Genomic DNA, 23,280 nt, shown 5'->3' on the forward strand with positions numbered 1-23,280 from the left:
CCGAACACATGCTGCTGGTCTCCAAAGGCAGCTTGACATACAGGTGTAAAAGACAAATCTGCTGAATGTACGAATGCAACTCAGGCAGCAACTATGCATCAATTTAATGATTTTTTTTGTTAATGCATACATTTGTTAATTCATGGACATTTTAAACACAAAAAAAACATGAAAGATCAAACACTGCAGTTCTGCAGGCTAGAAATATATTCATACAAGGCTGATTATTTCTGGCCTCTCAGAGAGCCATTCTGGCCTTTCAGAAAGCGATTTTCAGCGTAGAGCGGGAAAGAATGCGAGTAAACAGTGAGCGTCCTTTCCCTGTGATTGAATGTGTGTCCTTGTGTAGAAACTGCACTCTCCTCTCTCAGCAAGTGAAAACAGTCCTGCGGTGCCGAGGCTGATGCACAGGTGAGAGAATGGCCAAGGATTTTGAGATCACCCGAGGCTTTGTGTCCACTATGGCCCACTCACACTAGGTCAGCTCAGAATAACCAGAGAGGGCTGACCGCTGATGTTCGCTCACCCCTGGAGTCATTAATCACACAGCACTGCAGATGAGCCGCATGGACACACAGTAACACACACACACACACACACAAAAGTAGAAACCCACATACACACTTGAGCCCATTTTAATTATAAAGCCAAATGCTAGATGACAGCAGCGCTCCAGGTAGTCAGTCCTCTAGGCCTGTACTCCTGGTGCATTATCATACATTAAAAATCACAGGCATGAATATTTCTGAGCAAAGCTGGGTCAACAAATAACAACACATCATATCACATTAAGCTATCAATATCTGCAGCATATACACACGCACACACAGACATTGTCGTATCTGTTTTTTCTCCAGAGCTTTATTTTTACACTCCTTAAACACAAACGCGTACAATCAGATCATGGTATCTGAACCCGTGTTCCCAAACAGGTTTCCCAGCTTGCGGCTGGGTCCCTATCAGGACCAGGATCTTAGATAATGTTCCCATTTACTGGTTATAAAATTCTTCAAAGGGGCCGCGCAGCAGTGGATGCCTGTGGTGTCTTTTTTAACAGGCATGCTGCTTGAGTTTCACCTTAAATATATCAGGGCTTTAGAAAAGTCAAAACTGTTGTGTACCAAAATATTTTGCAATGTGCAAAAAAACTAATGTACAAACCTAATGTATTATGTTTAAAAATCTTAATTAAATGATAATGATTCAATTCGGCCAGTCATTCCCAATGTTGAGTGTATATTTGAAAGGTTCAGAGATATTAGGTGTTGTCGTGTGGAAGAGTGTCTCCACTATTGTCACAATGTAGGTTTCCGAAATTTTCCCTCTGACATCTTTTGAATGGACCAATAGTTTGTTATGCTGTGAATGCTCTACATTTTGAGTTTTTTTGCTTTTAGTTTTTCAAAGGACATAATCCTTACTTTTTTACAGAACGAAAATAGCTCCCTGTACACTGTTCTACCACTTAGTTCTTGCTATTCACCTTGCTGAATTCAATTGTAAAAAAAAAAATGTAAAAGCAAGTGAAAAGCATCGGTCATTGTGCCATTCCATTAAACTAACCGATGCAGTTAGTAGCCTTGCCTGAGAATTTTAAAAGGCTGCGATGGAAAATCTAGTTGAAAAAAAATAAAGAAGTCAGAGTTGCCTGTTTCTCCTTTCTGAGAGGCGTTGTACCAGCCCCTCTGAACAGTCTTGAAGACAGAAAAACGCATGCTGCATAAGTTAATGTCAAGTTCTCTCTATTGTTTCTTGCCTTGTTGAATCCAATGATTTAACCCAAAAAGAATGGGGGAAAAAAAAGAAGTGTACAATGAATTGCATAAAAATTCAAAAATTGCACATGAACTTGGAATATAAGAACCGCTACATGTTAAGATAGCGTTGACTGTTGGCAGACTCAGTTTTCTAATAAGGCTCACTTCCTGTTGAGATGCAGTCTGAGAGGGAAACACTGCTGCTGTTGTTTTGAGGACAATGTGTAGCTTTGCCATGTATGGTTGCTTGTAGAGACCAATGTGTGGGAGTGTATGACAGGTAAAAGCATTCAAAGGTGTTTTGCTTTTGCTGCTGGTAAGAAGTTAAGCTCTGAAACAAATTTTTTTCATCAACATCTGTCATGGAGATTAAGGGAAGCATTACTCAAGTATGCACTTATTTCACCAAAAGCATTAAACAACTCACTAAAAGGGATTGAGTAGACTGCTGCTTTTAATACCGCTCTTTTGTGCATCCCACTTGATTTCAAATTTCATCTTTGATAAACTGGTGTGAAAGGACAGTCAGTACAAAAGGCACTTGAGAGAGTGCACTAGAACATTTTAACTAGAGGGAAGCTTGATGGCGAGAAGGGAAATCACAGAGTACGACTGAGGAGCTGTTGTCAGTGTTCCATGGGGGCCTCTGCACCGTCCTCCTCCTCCTCATCACTACAGGGTTCATAGTCTTCATCAAAGACCGGGTCTCCCTCCTCTCCCTCCAGCTCTCCTCCCAGATCGCCTAGCAGCTGCTCCACATGCTCAAACATCGGCTGGTCATCACATCGCAACTTACTGTACAGCTGGGGAAAAGGAAGAGGGGGAAAAAATAAGACAAAAATGATGATGCAAGTGTGTAATGGGCTGGTAAGTAGACTGGAAAAATGGAAATTTTAAGTAGAAAGTAGGTTATACAGCAGAAATGTTGAGACCGAAAATTGTACCGCGGAGGCAATACACGAAATGAGATATGGTGAGTGAAAAGCCCTCGACTGAAGCTCTTCCATTGTGTCACTGAAGATAACGTGCATCACCACAGCATCAGAAAGCAGCAGCTTGGAGTTTAGGGAAGTGAGCAGCCCTGTGGTTCTAAGTCTCCAAGTGCTGGTTAGGCCGCCTAAAATATATCCAACAGCAGCTGCATTCTGTCAGAAAGGCAGTCACGCTCTTACAAAACGCTGGTAAACAGTTTTTGTCTTTCATTTGGCAAATCAGCACATTTGATACACTGTTCATCCGTACGATAGACAGAGAGACCATTTATCTTCCTTTTTGCTATTGCAACATGCATGCACACACACACACACACACACACACACACACACAGAAATGTATCCTGGAGCACATATGGTTATGTGGTGCACACACACACACACACACACACACACACACACACACACACACACACACACACACTGGAGCACACACACACACACACACACACACACACACACACACACACACACACACACACACACACACACACACACGCACACACACACACACACACACACAATCAAAGTTGTTATCTCAGTGAAATACGCCGTGAAGGAGCAAGATAAAAAAAAAAAAAAAAAAAAAAAGTCCTGTTCTCAAAGCAGCCAGCACATTTATCTCTGTAAAATAGTCTGCTTGTGTGTAATTACTGAACTCAAAGTGGAGTTGGGTGATAAAACTACTCCAAGGACAGCAAAAGCACAATGCTGTGTCTCAGACTGTGTGTGCATATACAGAGTAAGGGGAACTGATACAGCGATTTATATCTGTGCTTCTCTTTCCAGAAACAAAACTAGAGAGAGAAAGAGGGTGAGTGGGGAATGGTTTATAAGATCTAGGAATATTATTCTATTTAGTCTAACATGCGCACACGCACACACACAGTCCCTTGAGCTCATGGACAACAGGCAGCTGAGTGCCATCATTCTTACTAAAAGTGTAACGAGGCCAGAAGAGTGAGGAAGAGTGTGTGTGACTGCTCTGCCCCAGGACCAGTCTCTAAGCAACAGCAGGTCCTGACAGGAGACACGCAATCCCACGGGAACTCATTTGGAGTGTAAAAATGTGTAGTGTGTGTGTATGTGTATATTTAAGTGGATGCTGTCTCTGCAGGTTGGAGCTCCAGGGAGGTGGAGCGTGACCCAGGTCCAGGCACAAGGTCTGATACCGGGGGAGAGCTGACCCTCTCAGCCTCCTTTAAGCGCCACACACACATAGAGGGAGGGAAAAAACAATGATTTTTCATTCTGCCAACGTCACTCTGAAATGCCTGGAGATGTTTATCCACAACAAGTCTCCTGAATAAAAGTTGGGTTTTCTTTTCAATAGACTTGGCTCAATACCCAGAATAATTGCACATTACAGCCTTGGGTTCCAGGTGGAGGTTGTCTTTCATATGAGTCGCATAAGATAAGAAAAGATAATCCTTTATTAGTCCTACAGCGGGGAAATTTACATATAAGATACATTTATATAAGATAAATAATGTAGAAAATGCAGTGAACATGTGCGGGAAAAAGAAAATACTGTATGTTCTACAATACTGAATGCCACTTGGAAATTGTACTTCTACGTGGTGATATTTCCTAGGAATCAATAGCATAGTGTGTCTGCGGGATAGAATCTGATTATTCATTGTGATGCTTTCAGCTAGCTAAACAAACAGGAGCTATTCTTTACACATTTCACACCAAACGCTGCTGAGATCAGCATCGCCGTCGCAAGAAACACAGGCATTTCTCATTTACAGCAGCCTATGTTTTCTCTTCTCACTTTCACGGCCCAGAGAGCTGCCTAGAGAGGGAGGGAGAGTGTGTGCGTATATGTGTGAGTGTATGCAATCGTATAACTCTTCCATGGTCCACTTTGCTCTACTTTCAAGCCCAAAGTCACAGCCCAGAGCACAATTGAGCACCACCATAACAACGCACATGCACACGCAACAATTATTTACACTTGCACACGAAAGTGCGCATAGACACATCTGTTCTCATCATCGACTCGCTATTCTTTTTAGCCACATTAGCGCCATGGCTCTAGGAATGGCAGTGTCGATATGTCAATCAATTCACCACTTTGGTCCAGACTTAAATATCAACACCGATACTAAGTTTGATCATCCCCTGAGAAGCACAATGAGTTTGACATTGGTGTTACTTTTGGATGGCATTTTGCAATTTCAAATATTGTAGAGACATTTATGGTGCTTTGAGGATGAATTAAACAACTTTTGTGATCACCCAAGCTTTTCTCAACACCATCATCAGCTCAAAATGTAGCTTTACCACATACCTGCTGAACTGTAGTGTAGTTATTGTTTAGTGCTAATGCGTGGCTGTATATTCTTAGTCATGTTTATACTCACGTGTTGCTGTTGTTGAAATGATTTTTTCATTCTATGTCTGTTCCTCATACTGGACAATTCGTCAACTCAACATAATCTAAAAAATGTAATAAAAACACAATGCAGCAACAATGTATCATGATGAATTCAAATTATCACTGTATTTCTGTTCTTTTAAATAAAATTGTTTTAATATGTGTTACTGCTTGCTTTTAATTAAATGTCCTTTGCTACTCTATGTACAACTGGGAACTGGCAAACTTTTAAACCAGGAAACCAATTCAAAACTTTGTTTCAAAACAAGATGTGGCATACATCAACAGAGCTGGCAAGGTTGACTTCACGATAATGACAGTAACAGAATTGAATAGGCCTGTGGATTTTAATACAAAACAGAATGATGTCCGCTTAAGGTGCACAATGCAGCAGTGCAACACTCTTCATGGGGCTGAATGAGGTCTCACCCTATTTATGGTCATTATATTGCTTACTGCTTGGTTTAAAGGAGTACAGCCTTGATAGGAAAAAAAGAAAAAAAAGAAAATGGAAATGTACCAATAGATAAGGAAAAGAAATGTTTTGTACAATTTTAATTCATTTCCTTCTCTACAATAACTTAATTCTTTTGGATACATAATATAGTTTGGTTCAGCAAAGATTATCTGCAAGTGCTATCTTTTGCCAGTGTGCAGCAGACAAAAGTGTAATAATAAGCACTAATGTACCCTTCATACCTAAATTGATTCTTTTCCCCTCATTTTTTGATAGAAATCTTTTCCTACAGCTCATATGGCAGAATAAAGACAGGCTGATTATGTGGTGTAAGACTAATCATTCCATCATTGTTCACCTTCTGTTCCACACCTCTGCTTAACTTCCCCTTTCATTTCTACTCTTCTGTGATTTCATTTTCTAATGCCTTCATTCTTCCAGCTTGTCTCTTGACCATTTTCCTTTTGCTTTCTGTCTCTCCCACTCAAACTCTCTCAACAAATGACCTTCCTGGCAAGGTGATAGATACCTCTTCATACTTCTAAATCTTATACTTGCGCTTGCATGCACACACACATTTCTACCATGGTTACAGAATCTTGCCCTCCTCTTAACTTCCCTCTAAATCCTCAATCCTGCTCTCCCTAACCCCCTTTTAGACCAAACACAGCCCTCCAACTGCACATCTCTTCATTAGTAGGAGAACAATAATAAGATGAACCGTTTCAACACAGTTTCTTTCTCTTAACTTCTGTCTCACTCTGGCATAAAAAAAACGTTCACAGACTTTCTCACTGGCAAGTGTGTGACACTGGCTGAGATTAGACCTTCCTGAGTGTGAACAGGGCATGTCGCTGGAAGTCTCGAGAGGGCTGAGCGCAAACACACAAACACACACACACACACGCACACACACGCACACACACAGACAAACACAACTTAACACTTCAGTTCTCCAGTCACATCCTTGGTAGGGAAAGGCATTAAAATTACATGACAAGCACACCCTGGACCAACCCTACCCACAATCCGTGCTCATGGGATACCCTTTCAGACCCATCAAATAGTAAAGCTTTTGACCTCCGTTTGCCCTAGCTGCCTCTGTGCAAACTCACGCACACGTACACAGACAAATAGAAAATTGTCCTTTGTGCATACACTGCAGACCCTTCTTCAATCGCACCCTATCTGGCTGAGACTCAAATTCCATTTCACGTCCGGTTTACTATTGATTTTACCCTCGCCACTATTCACCAGCTACACCCCCCTGCACCCACACACCACACACACACACACATCATCCAATCTGTTCCCTTCCTCGCCTCCCCTTTCATTCTCCCACTACTGCTCACCCTGCTGCTCCTCTCCTACACTTCTTTCTTGTCTTCTCGACCAATCCGTTCCTCCCCATCATTCCTTTTTATAGTTTCTCAGCTGAATGCAATGTGTGTGTGTGTGTGTGTGTGTTCTTGTGAGAGAGAGAGGGAGAGAGAGAGAGAGGGAGAGAGAGTGCACAAGTATCGATCACAGATGAGTTGGATAATGAAGACAATTCTTAAAACATAATTAGATATGCGAGTTGGCACACAAACATTATTAAATATGTGCATCCACATAAGGTGCGCATAGCTGCATGCTTTCTCTCACTGTATCATATATCTCACACACACACACACACACACACACACACACACACACACACACACACACACACACACACACACACACACACACACACACACACACACACACACACACACACACACACACACACACACACACACACACACTTAGCAAAGTCATACAGTATGCAGAGAAGTGGACTGGTGCCAAAACAAGCCGTTGGGCTTTGAGGCCTCATTTCCATGCTGGAGCCCATTTTAACTAGCAGACTGACTCATCTTTAATAATTAACACTCACAGTTACGCTCAGAAACAAAGCTCTGATATAAACAAGGGAGAATCTTGACTACACAACGTACAGATGCACACGCATATGAGCAAACGCTGCTAGATGAGGAATTAAGTGCACCACAGTGGGGGCTTTTCTCTCCACATTCTACCTCACCTTTGCAAGGTCTTCGTGCATTTACCTTTCACATTATTCTGCCCCTGTTGCTTCACTCACTCTACAAAGAAACAGCTATGCTGTTTACTTGTCACGCTCTGCCGCCTCACCCAATTCTTTTGCAAGTCTTTCACCTTTTTATTCTTTCTATCCATGCGGAAAATGGTTAAGTACTTTATTCTCTATTTCTCAATTTTAATTTCTTTCCATTTGTTTTGTTTTTTATCTTTATTAACTCTTACTACAAAGCTGGCAGCTCAAATCTATATGTGCCGTTTGCCTTTGTTTTCCTCCCCACGGTTTCTTCCATTCTCCCTCTTGGCAGCTGAAAGCCCACCTCACTCCTGTCCCAGTGGATGCTGGTTAGGCAGGCCTGTCACTACACTGCTGGCAAGAGAGACAGACATTAATATATCACCACTCTGCTGCCCCTACTCATCTGTAGAGGAACAGAATGTTGTGGGAGAGCAGGAGGGAAGGTGGGTTAGTTGGTTGGGGAGGTGAAAAGGAGAGGATAGTAAAGAGAAGAAAAAAGATTCGTAGGTGGGGCGTGCTATACCTCAGTCTGTGCTGTCTGATTTACAAGCCTCTTGGATTTTAAGCTAACATGAATCATGGCCCCATAGAGGCATTGCTCCCTGACAGAATGACAGAATGAATGAGACACATCACTCCGAGCGTGCGTGCGTGCGTGCGTACGTGTGTGTGAGGAGGAATGGAAGAGACACAGCGGTATATTTAAACCTCTTTGAGGTACTAAAAGACATTTCTGTGGCAACAATGGAGCTTAGTTAGAATCCTCTCACAGTCACAGGACTGCATGTACCTCCATCGTTGACAAGAACTGGTTCTTAAGAGTTTTACCCATTCTGACAGTGTACTGGATGTAACTATCCGTACCCACAGTTCCCAGTGGTGGAAGTAGTATTCAGAGCCTTAACATAAGTAAAAATATCACACTATGAAAATACTAAAAATAAGTAAAAGTCTGGCATTCAAAAGCTTACTGAAGTAAAAGCATGAAGTATATCCTGAGTATCAGGAGATTACCAAAAGTACTGCAGATAAATGGCCCCTGTGTGTGTTATACTATTGTATGTGACATCACTACATTAGTATTACTCGTGCATTATTATATAGGCAGCATTTAACCTGTGTTGTTGGTTGAGGTGGAGCTTAATTATATTATATAGGGCTGCAACTAATGATTTTCACTATGGATAATTCTGCTTATTATCTTCCCAATCAAACCATTAATAGTTTGGTTTATAAAAAGGTAAGAAACTATGTAAATGCCCATCACAACAAACCAGAGCTCACAGTGACACCTTCAACTGTCTTGTCTCTAACCAGTACAAACTTCAAAATTAGTCCTGCAATTTAAGACAAATTGTCAAATTTGAGAAGGTGAAACCATGAAATGTTTTTTGTTTTGCATAAAAATGGCTTTAATGATTTGTTGCTTAATCAACCAAATAATAAGTAACCAGGAACCATAGTAACTAGGAGCTATGGCTGTCCAATGGATGTGTGGAGTAAAATGTACAATATCTCCCTTTGCAATGTAGTCGAGTAGAGGTGTTAAGTGTTATAAAATGGAAATTATTTTCCCCCACGAGTAAAGCCCTCATAAATAATTAGTCAATTAAATCAGTCGTATTGATATACTTTACAGCAATCTTTGCTTTGTGTGCAGATTTTATGAGCTGAATTACCTTCTTAGCGTTGGTCAGGTACGATCTTGCTGCCTCCTTCAATGCCTTCCACTCCTCTGTCTCTTCCTCTGTCACTTCTCTCCCCTCTCTTTCTTGCTGCTCCTTTGCTTTTTCCAACTGGAGGTAGCACACCCAGCCGGAGAGATACCACACCTGGGAGGCACAGAGGAAGAGAGGCGGGTTGGGGTTGTGGGGAGGATTCAGACAGAGAGAAAGTGTTCTTTGTTGCAGTAAGTGAGCTGTGACGAGGGAAACAGATTTGTTACCCTCACGGAGCACGTCTGCATGAAATGCCACATCCTTCTTTGACAAACTGGTTTCACACATATAACATAGTATCACACACAATCAATCACTCACATAATAACTGTCAACCTGATCCAATCCAGACATTTACTGTTTTTATTTACAAATGGTGCATGCATGTAAAGGAACATGTGCGCATACTGTAGCTTAACAACTAATTCCTACCCGATTTGTGACTCTAGCATCTGTCACTACCAATTTGTGTGTTATCTTTCGAGAGCAAAATTAGCAATTACTTTGTTGAAACAAATACCAAAACATTAGTTTATAAAATGAAAACTAAATTCCCTCAGGCAAAGATCTTCTCTGCATTTCAAATCATATCATACTCACAGGTTGTGTACAATATTTTAGAGGAGGAACTATTGTTTAATATTCTCTTTATCTGACTGTTAATTATTTAATACTACACATCATTTTGCCTTGATTTAAATTGTGGAGGCACAGATTTACCACAGTCCTGGGGCCTGTCTCAAAAACATTTTGAGAACCATGGACACAAAACTTAATTTACAAAACAATATATTAAAAGACCACACACTCTAGTCTGTGCAATATTAATTTACTGAGTCTTTTGATGAAATATTTTTTTTTTTTTACATCAGACCAGTAGTATCATCTTGTTTTAAATGCGGGCTTCAGATCCATCAATATGAATCTGAGCCTCTTCTGTTGCAATCGTATAACCCTTAGCAATATTATGAACCAGACACGCAACTCAATTCAAGAGTGCACCATGTAGAGTAGGTGTAAAGGATCTCTTAACTGGCTGTGATTGAACTTCATGAAAACCTCAAGAATATATGTAAAATTAAAAAACAACAACATTGAATATCACTTTGAAATAATCCTGTTGCTTCACAGAGTTCAAACAGGGGGTGGAGGCATATTTGAAATTGTAAGTATACTGAAACACACCAAAACAATCTCCTCTTTCTTTTCCATAATCACACTCTTTTTCTCTCCCACATAATTACATGTACTGTGCTATGCGCTCACTCTTCCACCTCTAAACACAATCATTTCCAACTCTCGGTAAACTTGGAGGTGTGTGTGTGTATGCGCCTCTCATCTAAGGCCAAAGATCACCCACCCACTGTTCTTCAAGCACCAAGACACAAATATTCGCTTTATTCATTATTCATTGAGGGCAGAGGCAGTAGGGACCTGCACCTCTGCCAAATAAACCATTTAGCTAACAAACACATCAAGGCATACCACACTGAATTCAGAATTGCCACTAAGCATGCTGAGTGGGTGGCTACCCCCTGCAGCCATACTTATCAGAACAACAGCAGCACTGGATAAATGTAGTAATGTTGCAGAACCAGCAGTATGACATTTATATCACTGAAACATTTTCTGTGAATGCAGAATAAGACTGTTCTTGTGTATATTTGTGTATTTTCAGGAGAGAGAGTAAAGATTGGGTCAGTAAAATACAAAATTTTAAAACATGAAAAAGTTGGCTAATTAAGAATTTTTAGAGAACCCACTCTTCCCTACCACAACCCCACACAGAAGCACACATAATAAAATAAACTCTTCGTCTGTCAATCAAATCACTGAGACTATTGTCATTTCAAAGTGAAGGCACATCTTAGTTCCCATATGGTGCTGCTGAAGGAAGAACAAAAGCATCATGAATCAACTGAATACCTTTGAAACAAGATTTGCAAGGAACCAGCCCAGTTGTTTGTGCAGGCTTAACGTTTTATAAGTAAGGCTCCAACTTTGAGATACGCAGGAGCAAGAAGACAGAGACGAAAGCTAACAACTTATCTACCGCACTTAATAGAGGAAATAAGGAAGAGAGTAAGACAAAGAGGGGGAGAGAGAGAGAGAGAGAGAGAGGGGGAAAGAAGGAGATAGAGTAGTCAAATGTGTCTGTCATTCACTTCTGACATTAATAACATGACTGGCAACAGAACTGTGGCGCGACCTGACAAAACACTTTCTGACCATTGGAACTGGTGACTGCATGCATGTGTGATTGGCTGCAGGCCCGCTCAAATCGATTGTCACAGCTGTACGTCTCTGGAGCAAGTTTAAAAGTTCAGCCCCCCGATGATTGCTCTCAATCTGTCAGCTCAGGGGTGTGTGTGGGAGGCTGAGCCTGAGGGGGAGTGTTGGGGGGAGGGTTGGGGGGGGGGGAGAGAGAGAGAGAGAGAGAGAGAGAGAGAGAGAGAGAGAGAGAGAGAGAGAGAGAGAGAGAGAGAGAGAGTGCTGTGTTCCTGAATCTGACACTCAGTGGCAAACCTTCACTTCATCTGCCACTGACAGTGGGGATTTGGAGCACAATGACAGCACACACTTCCCACTAAAGCACAAAAAATACTGCCATTTACGTCACTCTCTAATAAGCATTCAAGTTCTCAGTCAAACATCGTTGTGAGTGAGCACGAAATTGTTGAGAGCAAGTAATGCAAAGGTGTGGGTCTTTAGACACTTCTTTGTGTATAAACACAGAAGCAAACAGGTACACAGGTTTAAGGCTAGCTCCTCCCTCTGGGCTGGTAAAAGATTTGCCTAAAAGCTGGTCTGATGCAGCAGTAAGACTGTACCATAATAACAAGACATCTTGGCAAGAGGGCACGAGAAAAATCATCACTTAATCCTACGTCTTAACAAGTAACACACACGTGCACACACATCCCCCTGACCACAGAGAATTGTCAATTAGTCGGGACAGACTAGCCTGATAATCTGATTTAAGTAAACCATTTTAGTTTCACTTCATTAATTCAGCCTGACATGTGTTTGTGTTAACACATTCCTTTTTGGAGGTTTTTTTGTTTACTTTGCTCTGGCCAATCAGTAGGGTAAACTGGAGCTGTGGTAGTGGTTGCTCTGAGCTAAACGATTTTCATTACAATCAAAGAAATATGCAGATTTAAGATTTGTTATTTCTATAAGATCTATCAACCTCATCCATACTTCTTCTGTTGCTATTTTTTTCATGGATGTATCTAGGTGACTAGCTAGCTATGTGGAAAGTTGTTGCCCATTCTTAATCTCGACAAAGCTCTGAAGGGTCAATTGCTTCTACAACTGCATGCACGCTAAACAAATCAGAAGTGAAGGCTGTGATTGAGAGGTCTGGAGCCAGAATAGAGACAGCCATGTTGGAAATACAAAACCCATTAAAGCAAAACCAAGAACCCACATTTTTAGAAACACAAATGTTCTCTGTATTTAACAAGCTAATGAAAAATTAAAAAAATTAAAACATGAATGCAGACAAAAAAAGCAGGGCCATCACTACATTGCTTACCTGGACTACTTCATCATCCTCCTCCAGAAGACCCTCCAACACATCCACCGCCATCTAATCCAGGAAGAGAGAGAGAGAGAGAGAGAGAGAGAGAGAGAGAGAGAGAGAGAGAAAGGGAGAGAAGACAAGGGTTAAGAGATTGAAAAGAGATTTGAAATAATCTTTAAATTCAGAGAATAGTCAGACAAGAAAAATACTTTTTAGCTTCAACAAATTAATCAGTAAACACTCATAGAAACAGCCTCGATCCATAAACAAGCAAGAAAGCAAGGACGTACAAACAGGTTGTTATTGCACAGTGTTGTGCAGCTCCCAGGCAGCCCGATCAATCTGAGCAATCTGAGTCTGATAAGCGTCTATGAGATCGGCGTACCATACACAACATCGTCGATACCAACAAGACAACAAACATGTCCATCGATAGACACACTCACCAGTGCTTATCGCAGAGTCAATAGTCACTTCGGCTGCTCTGTTCGAGAGCCCTTTTAATCCGTTTGCAGACATTAACAGTCAATAGATTATTAACTGGCATCACTCCATAGGACGCATAATAAACCTACATATCAGCCTGACCCATCGTCTCTCTACCACCCTTCCCCTTGAGGTCTAAAAGAGTTTAATGTTGGGTGACCTTTGCCATAGAGCATCACTGTCTGGGCCAGACTCTGTGGGAAGTTTCTATTACAGAAAACAGACCTTGACTAAAGTAGGCTGTGTGTTTGGTTTGATCTGCCTCTCTCCCTGTGGATTCTGCGGTTTTTGTGTGAGTGTGTGAGTGTGAGTGTGAGTGTGAGTGTGAGTGTGAGTGTGAGGCCCCAGGTGATGATATATTGATTTTTGTCAACTTCAGGTTGGAGGCGACTGTTAGCCAATCACCCGTGGTGAAGGGCAGGAATAAAAGACGCGCACGCACCTGTGCATGCACTCACACACCGCCACGAAGTCACACACTATAACAAAGCTAGACACAACAGTGGGCACAACAAGCAGCACTTGTTTCTTGTTAAAGCAGTCTTATTAGCTGGAGAGCTTCCTAATATTTTTTCCCCTCCCGCTCTTTCGACTTCTCTTTTCATTAAGCCTACGTGCTTCCGGTGGCGATAAAGAGGTCAGCTGTCTGTGAATACTGAGGGAGAGTCAGGTTAATTGAGGGTATCTCATTAAGAGTGTGCAAATGTCCATGTCAGGGAGTCAGTTGATTGATTGCTAGACCAATTATCAGCTGAAAACCCATTGTCTATAATTAATTAATGACTGATTAAAAATACACAAACAAAAACACCTAATCCCAGTTGGTGATGAAGGGATTCATGCCCAGAGTCAGAATGATCTACTTGACTTTCATTGTATCACACCAATGTGACAGGCACACACACACACACACACACACACACACACACACACACACACACACACACACACACACACACACACACACACACACACACACACACACACACACACACACACACACACACACACACACACACACACACACACACACACACACACACACACACACACACACAGTAATTCTAGCCAAGCACTAGATGGAGGAGATAGGAGTAAAGATCTGTCTGGGTATTAAACAACTGATAGAACAGGCAGTTTTGGAGCAACAAAAATAGAACAAGAGATATCTGGGAGCCAGGATAAGTACGCAATGATAACCATTATATCATCTCGAACTGTACTTCTTCCTAACTACACTGGTCAACCCAGAGGCGAGTGATTAAAGATTCAGAGATTCCTAAGCCGCTTCACGCTCTAAACAACAACACGATTAATATTCGCATGAAGATAAGGGGGAGAGGGGGGGGGGAGAGGGGGGAGAGGGGGAGAGAGGGGGTCCTACAAGGGAAAAAGTGTGGAAATTGGACGGAAGGGCACAAAAAAGTATCTTAATAAACAATGCAAATCTGGTCCATGAACAACATCAGAGCACCGCAAGACACACAAACACACACGGCAAAAACACTACAAACATGCTGTCCTCTTTATTTAAATACCTGTTCAAGATTTTTTTTTTAAAGTAACACTCTGTGGAGGAACTCATTTATAATGGCCATTGTGTGCGTGCACAGTTTGTGTGTGTGTGTGTGTGTGTGTGTGTGTGTGTGTGTGTGTGTGTGTGTGTGTGTGTGTGTGTGTGTGTGTGTGTGTGTGTGTGTGTGTGTGTGTAATCTTCAGGCAATTTTGTTTAACAGAATCATTATACCGGAGCGCATAGCAGAGACAGGAGAAAGACAAATCACTTTACAAGCGAGGGCAAGCAGTATCTCTAACACACAGAAACTCATACAAACACACACACACACACACACACACACACACACACACACACACACACACACACACACACACACACACACACACACACACACACACACACACACACACACACACACACACACACACACACACACGAACGTCTACACTCAAGTAAATAAATCCTGGGGATGTAAGTGCTAACTGTACTTGCAAGCAACATTGGTAAGTACAAGCTGCTCTCCATCATGAGCTAAATTTAAGAACAGAAATGTTCAAGGAATAACATGAAAGCTGACAAGAGTTACAGCGACAAGGAGAGTAACTAACCATCAGCTGCTGTGAAAACTATGGCGAACAGACAGCGTAAAGGCTGTCAGGGGAGGCCGTCTGTCTTTGTGTGTGTCTGTCTGCTATGTGGCAAGTGAATTAATGGTGGTGATGGGTGATGAGGATGGTTATTTTTGTGTCTGTGTGTTTGACAGTGAGAAAACTGTGGTCTCTGAGGGCCGCATTGTTACAACAAAGCACATTTGTTTTTCATTAAAACATGAAGTTATATGTCAGTATAATGAAGCATGAATTTAGGGCTACAAATTATTTTATTTTGTTTTCGTCCAAAACTCAAAGATCTTCTTTATTACACAAAGCGGTAAAACGCAGCAAATCCTGACATCGGGAAAGATGGAACCGGAGCCTGGTTGGTGTTCCTGAACAATCATTTCCTAACTGGTTTAGTCTTTAAAATATCAGAAGAAAAGAATGTGAAAAATGGCCATCACAATTTGCCCACAGCGATGCCTTCAATTGTTTAATTTAATTAAACAATTGACACTCCAAAACCCCTCTTGTTTAGTATTTATGTGTGACATCAATTAATCTTACATCCATCAACACATCAATTAATTAACTAGCTGTTTCAGCACTACAGAAACAGGCTCAGAAATATTTAAACAATTATATTTCGCAGTTGTCTCACTTATGCTGCTTTCAAGCACCCCTGGCATGCTTCAACTAAATTTCCACTACAGCTATGGAAATCAGACAAATTTGGCATGCATTCAAGTAGTTCTCCTCAAAAGCAATCAAATGGGGGGAAAAAGGAACTTGTTGACTTTGTCCCCCTCCTAAATTAAGTGGCACAGATCCACATCTTGCTGAGACAGAAGAATTAAGAGAGGAAGAGCAGTAGGGACTTTTGTTTTCAGCTTTTTTTTTCATCGCTAATTTATTACAAACAGTACAAATCCATCAGTTGATGACATGGTTTCCTTGCCCTTGACCCTTTATTATAAGTAACTCAAGTATCATAAAATAACCACTTTCTCAGCCAAATTTCCTTTCTTTTTGAACTTCTCATGCGAAAATTCTCTTTTAAAAAGATTTTCCTCAAAACTGTTTTGGAAGTCATGGCCTTGACAGATTATGTTTTATAAAAGATAAATTATTATCCAGCACTGATACTATAATAATTTATGCACAACACATTCCTACTTAGGGTTTAGCATTACTATTGCAGATGCTGCTCACTGGCTCTGAATTGGTGACGACCTCTATTAATGTCATGAAAAATCAACTGGTTTTAACAAAATAACCACGAAGAAACTTTTAAGGCAAAATGGGAAGAGGTGCTATTTCAGATAGCAAAGGTCATATCTTCAATGTGTGAAATTTTGTGTGGACTGTCACCTAGTAAAGTCACTAACGATAAAATGTCATCTACCTGCCATTGACAGCCTTTGTGGAAAAGCCCTTTTTTTATTAAATCTGTCACCGCCATGCTCTATAGTGATTTTGACCAAAAAAAACTGTTAAGATTATATCAAACACCCAGATAATTTGGACAATATAATCACACTATTATTTTGCCAAATGCCTAATTTGCTCCAATTCAAACTCAAACCACATAATGGCCCAAACTGCAATATTCAGACAAAGAGCTTAATCTCCAACAGAGACAGACAAATGCTTTTTTTTGGCAAAGAACAGAGTAGTTCTTCTACCACTTTTGCTAATCTTTAATTATTTTACAGAAATAGCCTTATGAAGCTACAGAAAACACATTATCTTATGTGTTTCTTTGGCATATATATAAATTACATTTTCAAAGCCTTGGCTCAGTTTGGAAGACTAAACAAATGATTCAATAGGGAAAAAAACACAGACAAAGCGTCACAATCTGGCACCCTGCTAAGAAGGTAGCCTTCAAACTAATACAGACTGGAAGCACACTTTACAGTTTAGTTGTGAATAGATTTATAGTCCACAGGGAGCAATGTTTAGCTAAAAAGATTGCGAGTGTGTTCGTATATGTGAGACAGAGGAGTAGAGGAAGGAAAAAGAAGAGAGGATGTTCCTATCAAATCCGGCTAATATATTCTGTCCGTCTCTCCCACAGCATATAGCTTGCTTCTACTACACTTCTATCCGTAAGCTCAATTTCCCTCAGAAACTTTCACAAACCTGCTGGCTAAAAGCATATGACCAACCTTTTTCATGGATGTGTATGTGCATATTTGTCCATACAGCAAAATAAAGCACTCAGAATGTGTGCAGTTTGTGTTTCAGGCTTGATGACACCAACAGGAGGATGAAGACAAACGACATGTCAGAAACTGTGGACCGAGACGTTGTCATTTTACTGACACACCTGACAGCCCATCTCCCAAACACACACACACACAGAAAATATATATCTGCAGCCGAACCATTTAGGAGTGAGGGGGGGAAAAGGACACTGTTCTCATTTCCTGTCAGTTATAACCATAAACCACTCAACAAGAGTGACTACAAATGAATCACTGGATCACAACAGAAAATAGCTGGACTGCTGTTGGTGTGGCAGTAATCACAGAAAATTACTTCAAGCGTTAATGACTGTTAGGGATTTTAGCACCGAACCAAAAGGCAGTGAGCCACTAAAATCAAGGCCATTAATACTGGAAATTGATGAGTGATCTAGAAGTGCGCCGTATAACCGATATGGCGGCAATTCATCAGACTACCCCCTCCCCCTCTACACATCCCTCCTCCCCTGTGCACCCCCTTACCTCTACCCCTCTCTGTAAATACCACTCTTAAATTATTGAGACTGAACTCTGGAGGGGATAAAGACCATGCATGGCCTTCCCACCTTCAATGCTATTCACTAGAAAGGAAAGCACAAAAACACAAGCACGCACACACACACACACATACAGTACATACAAATGCTATGCCAGCCTCCCGCCATGAAACCATGAAACAAACACAGACCAACAACAGCACAGTGTTTGAGCACAGCATTTTACCTCGTATTCCTCGGACTCGATGAGCAGTTTAGCTGTGGTGACGCGAGACTCGTATGGCGGGATCTCATTCTGGAGAGAAAAGACAACACCGTCACCTCTACAGCGTTTACACAAACATAGTTCTTCTCCTTTGTCTGATAATAACACGATCCAATTTCAAGGTATGCAACATTCTGCAGCTATGTGGCTGTTAATCACAGCGAAAGTGTGGGAAGGCTGAGTTCAGATCAACCTGCTCCTAAAGATAAGAGGCATAACAGTGGTGCCACTGGGATTTTTGACTCAAATCTTCACCCCAACCCCTTCTATCACCATATCACATTTGCTGAGTATTTGAATGCAGATTCAGGTGCCATCTACTTGGTGATATTTAGAATTCATCCATACTTTGACCTTATAACCATTCCTTTCTCTTTACCAAATTCCCTGTAGTAATTTGCTGATTTATCCTTTATACACTTTCTTGTTTTTGCCTTGTGCTTTCATATACGCTCTGTCTTTACACAGGCACACAGAAGCACACAGGTTTGTGAAATATTTGTTCCATCTTTCTACTTTTTATTATCCCTCATTTTGTTATCTCTTACTTTTTTATCTCTACTGAGTACTCGTGTTTGTGCTCACCGCAAAGCACACTGTGAAAATCCTGTTAGTTGAAAGTACTTTATAAATAGCTGGGATCCAACTCACCTGCATGTCTTCCTCTGTGCTGGAAGAAGTTGCAATTTGTTTCTGGGTAGGCAGCCACAATACAACACTTTTCAACAGGTATTCTTTGCCTTCCTGAAGACAGAAAAATGCACATACAATTCAACTACAACTAATCCTGCATATATACACATAGACGAAGATGAAGAAGTCAAATAAAAAAGGAATTCATTTGAATTCAAATATTTTTTACAGGCTATAGATGTCAATAGTCTTTTCATTAATCTGAGGTCAGGTCAGGTTAATATTTTTTTAATTTATTACAAGAGTGTTAATAAATAGACTGTTGCCGTATGTGGGATGATATTAAGTGTGACTGGAGCCAGCCTGACCCCTACAGTTTACAGCTAGTACTACAAAGTCCACTTCATCCCTTCAGAACTTTTCAGAAAAATTATGTGAAAAGAAAAGTGCCTTTAACAATGCACCGGTGAGAATAATCCACTGATATCACGGTGAACAATTTTCGCTATATTTTTACTCTCAGTATTAAATGGTCTCCGGGAAACATTGGGAGAGTGCTATTATGTCTTCAATATGAAATCCCATTCTTGTAGCACATTTTATTTCACAACATAAAATAACTGCAAATGGATGAAACTTGTGTGTTATAAATCAACTCAAAGATGCATTAGGGACCCAAATAACTCACAGGCTGCAACGTCTAACCACTTTTAAATTTCTTAAAAGTGCAAAAACAAAATGGGTCGCATTCTTAAGCATGCTCCACATACGTTTCTCAGAGAAAGGTTTTGTCTTGAATGTTGTCTGCCCTTAATAACAGTTGGTAAAGCAGCAATACATTAAATATGTCTTGAAAATGATATATATTTTTTTTAAATGAGATAAAATTGAGAACATATAATTAAGACATTCTTCTAAACTCATTGTCAGATGCTTCATACTGCAAAGTTCTGGTGAGATCTTTTCCAAATTGAGTCAAAAAGGCTGCTGCTCTCATTTATCGGATGACTATTTGACCTAAATGATCTGCCCAGTAATTAACATTCCTATCGGCATGACCTGTCTGTGTGTGTGTGCTTGTTAATGCAAGTGTCCATCTGCTGATTAATGGCATACAATTCAATTTGCCCGGAATAATTAACTCAGCAGATTCCCGCTTTAATGTGATGATAACTCATCCTGCGTGTGCGTGTGTGTGTGTGTGTGTGTGTGTGTGTGTGTGTGTGTGTGTGTGTGTGTGTGTGTGTGTGGTGTGTGTGTGTGTGTGTGTGTGTGTGTGTGTGTGTGTGTGTGTGTGTGGACTGACCTGGTTTCTCTCTGTACTGAACAGGTAACTTGCCATGAGCTGTAGAGCCTCCGGGTTGTCATGGTGATACTGTAATGCACGCTCAATGAACTCCCTGCACTTGTCTGCAGCTCCTTCTTCCATGCTACACGCACAGGAATACATACACGCACACATACAAACACACACACACACACAGAGGAAACCAAATATCCACTCATTAAAAAAGCAGAAACATGAAACGGGTTTACAAGTGTCAAGGGTGTTACTCTGTGTGCTCTCGTACCAGAGGTCTGTTAGGTAAATCTCAGCCATGGAGCAGTAGGCTACACAAACATCCTTCGCTGTGGGGAGCTCGGTGTCCTCATCTGGGGGGGCAGCAGCTCCGGCCTGAGCCTGTTTAAAGACCAGAGCGCAGAAGTCTTTAAAGGTGTCATAAGTTCTATTAAGTTTAATAAATCAAAAGAGAGTGAACATATTATGCACTTTTTTTTATTACACATATATGTTGTCCAATAAAGGAACACTGCACAACTTCCCTGTATTCCTGGTAAAATATTTTGATGTCATAGTAAAAAAGGCCTTTTTTAAATAATCAAATAAAAAGATTCGCTGATTTCCATTTAGTTGCTTCAGTTATACTATATAACATTTGCTATGAAAATAATAAAGAGACTGTTCAGTCAAACCATTTATGCTATGTATTTTGAAGACTTTAAGAAAAGCTATTTAAATTTACACTGATTCTAAACATGAAATAAAGTAAGTTAGACAACATTAACATCTTTATACATAGATAATTTAACACCTTAAAGCTGAGACATTATAAATAACTGCTCTGAGTATGTCCACTACAATGCTACTGCTTGATAGATCTATGTCATGACAAAGTACATGCATGCAATGGATAAATAGATAATACTTATTCTATATATTGTTAAACAGCACCCTCTTGTGAAGATAAATACCATTACTCTAGCATTAAGCCTTGGGAGCAATGGCATCTCTCTCTACTTGATGTTAAGTATGTACAACTAAGTAATAGAATAAATGAGAGTGTGTATGGGGGTGCACTCACTGTTGTCTGAGCTTGTTTTTCCAATGTAGACAGCAGGACTTGTATTCCTTTGGTGTAGTAGTTCACTGCCTCCTGGCCTGTGTGGATTTGCCCCAGGTACATGTACTTACTGTGGCCAACATCTGGGCTCAGCTCCACGGCATGCAGAAAAGCTTAAAGATAATTGGTCAAGGAGGCTCACTCCACTCAAACAGCATGGATATATAAATCAGTGTTTAAATGAAATGACTGAGAAATGACTGAGTTACTGAAGGAGAAGAACTATGTTTGTGTAAACGCTGTAGAGGTGACGGTGTTGTCTTTTCTCTCCAGAATGAGATCCCGCCATACGAGTCTCGCGTCACCACAGCTAAACTGCTCATCGAGTCCGAGGAATACGAGGTAAAATGCTGTGCTCAAACACTGTGCTGTTGTTGGTCTGTGTTTGTTTCATGGTTTCATGGTGGGTTTCATAGCATTTGTATGTACTGTATGTGTGTGTGTGTGTGTGTGCGTGCTTGTGTTTTTGTGCTTTCCTTTCTAGTGAATAGCATTGAAGGTGGGAAGGCCATGCATGGTCTTTATCCCCTCCAGAGTTCAGTCTCAATAATTTAAGAGTGGTATTTACAGAGAGGGGTAGAGGTAAGGGGATGCACAGGGGAGGAGGGATGTGTAGAGGGGGAGGGGGTAGTCTGATGAATTGCCGCCATATCGGTTATACGGCGCACTTCTAGATCACTCATCAATTTCCAGTATTAATGGCCTTGATTTTAGTGGCTAACTGCCTTTTGGTTCGGTGCTAAAATCCCTAACAGTCATTAACGCTTGAAGTAATTTTCTGTGATTACTGCCACACCAACAGCAGTCCAGCTATTTTCTGTTGTGATCCAGTGATTCATTTGTAGTCACTCTTGTTGAGTGGTTTATGGTTATAACTGACAGGAAATGAGAACAGTCACACAACAGGAATAAATTAACCTGCATAAAGGATATTTGCTTAGCTTTCTGTGTGTCTCCTAGTTCAGAGCAGATGTGTCCCTGCATGTCTAGAGCTTGCAGGTTGGTGGACTCCACATCCAGAGCCCGTTGACAGAAAAGGCCAGCCATCTCAAAGTCAAAACTGTCCATGTATTCCTCTGTCTGTACAACAGATGATCACATGATATAACAAACACGTTACAGATGATCAGGATTAAAAATGCCATTTCAAAAGGAATGTCTTTGATCTGGATGTCTTGTAAATGTCACCTTTTCTATTAGCTGTTGCACAGTGTACTTCTCAGCTGTCTTCTTCTTGGCTTTTTCATGTACTCTTAGTTTCATCCTTTCTTGAGGTGACAATCCAACAAACCCTGCATCTGCTGTGATTAAATAAGAGTCAATGTTAGTCAGTAAATCAAAGCATAGCAGATTCATTAATACTAACGTTCACTGGTATCTGAGAGGCTAAAGTTACATACTAACTAGCATAATGTGTGCCAATGGATATAATTACTGTTTTGGTGATTGTCTTTCCTCTTCGGCTTGCTTTTCTTTTTGCCCTTTGCTTGTCCTCCCATTGTGATAGAAATATAGCTTATAGTTTTACAATATCTTTCTTCAAAACAGAGTTTTTCCAAAGTGTGAGTCTTAAACACGCGTATGAGCTGAAGGGAGGCAGTGCGCATGCGCCACACAGGCTGCTACGGGGAGAGGGAGAGGACACAGCGAGCGGTTTGAAATAATGGAAATAACCATTTTTACACGGTAAAAT

At 40.8% G+C, this 23,280-nt stretch overlaps 1 protein-coding gene across 1 annotated transcript; it reads right to left on the reverse strand.

Annotated features, from left to right (window-relative positions):
• Nucleotides 1-147: 147 nt before the first annotated feature.
• On the reverse strand, nt 148-23,208 carry si:dkey-12j5.1 (uncharacterized). The gene is made up of 11 exons (XM_054621830.1): nt 23,023-23,208; nt 22,776-22,888; nt 22,521-22,667; nt 21,549-21,701; nt 20,757-20,866; nt 20,492-20,615; nt 19,204-19,296; nt 18,514-18,582; nt 12,953-13,006; nt 9,373-9,525; nt 148-2,560 (listed from the first exon to the last, which is right to left on the reverse strand). The coding sequence occupies exons 1-11, from the start codon at nt 23,192-23,194 to the stop codon at nt 2,384-2,386; spliced, it is 1,365 nt and encodes a 454-aa protein (XP_054477805.1). The 5' UTR covers nt 23,195-23,208; the 3' UTR covers nt 148-2,383.
• Nucleotides 23,209-23,280: the final 72 nt, after the last annotated feature.

This window comes from Anoplopoma fimbria, chromosome 20 (assembly GCF_027596085.1).
Source record: "Anoplopoma fimbria isolate UVic2021 breed Golden Eagle Sablefish chromosome 20, Afim_UVic_2022, whole genome shotgun sequence".
Classification (NCBI taxonomy): Eukaryota; Metazoa; Chordata; class Actinopteri; order Perciformes; family Anoplopomatidae; genus Anoplopoma; species Anoplopoma fimbria.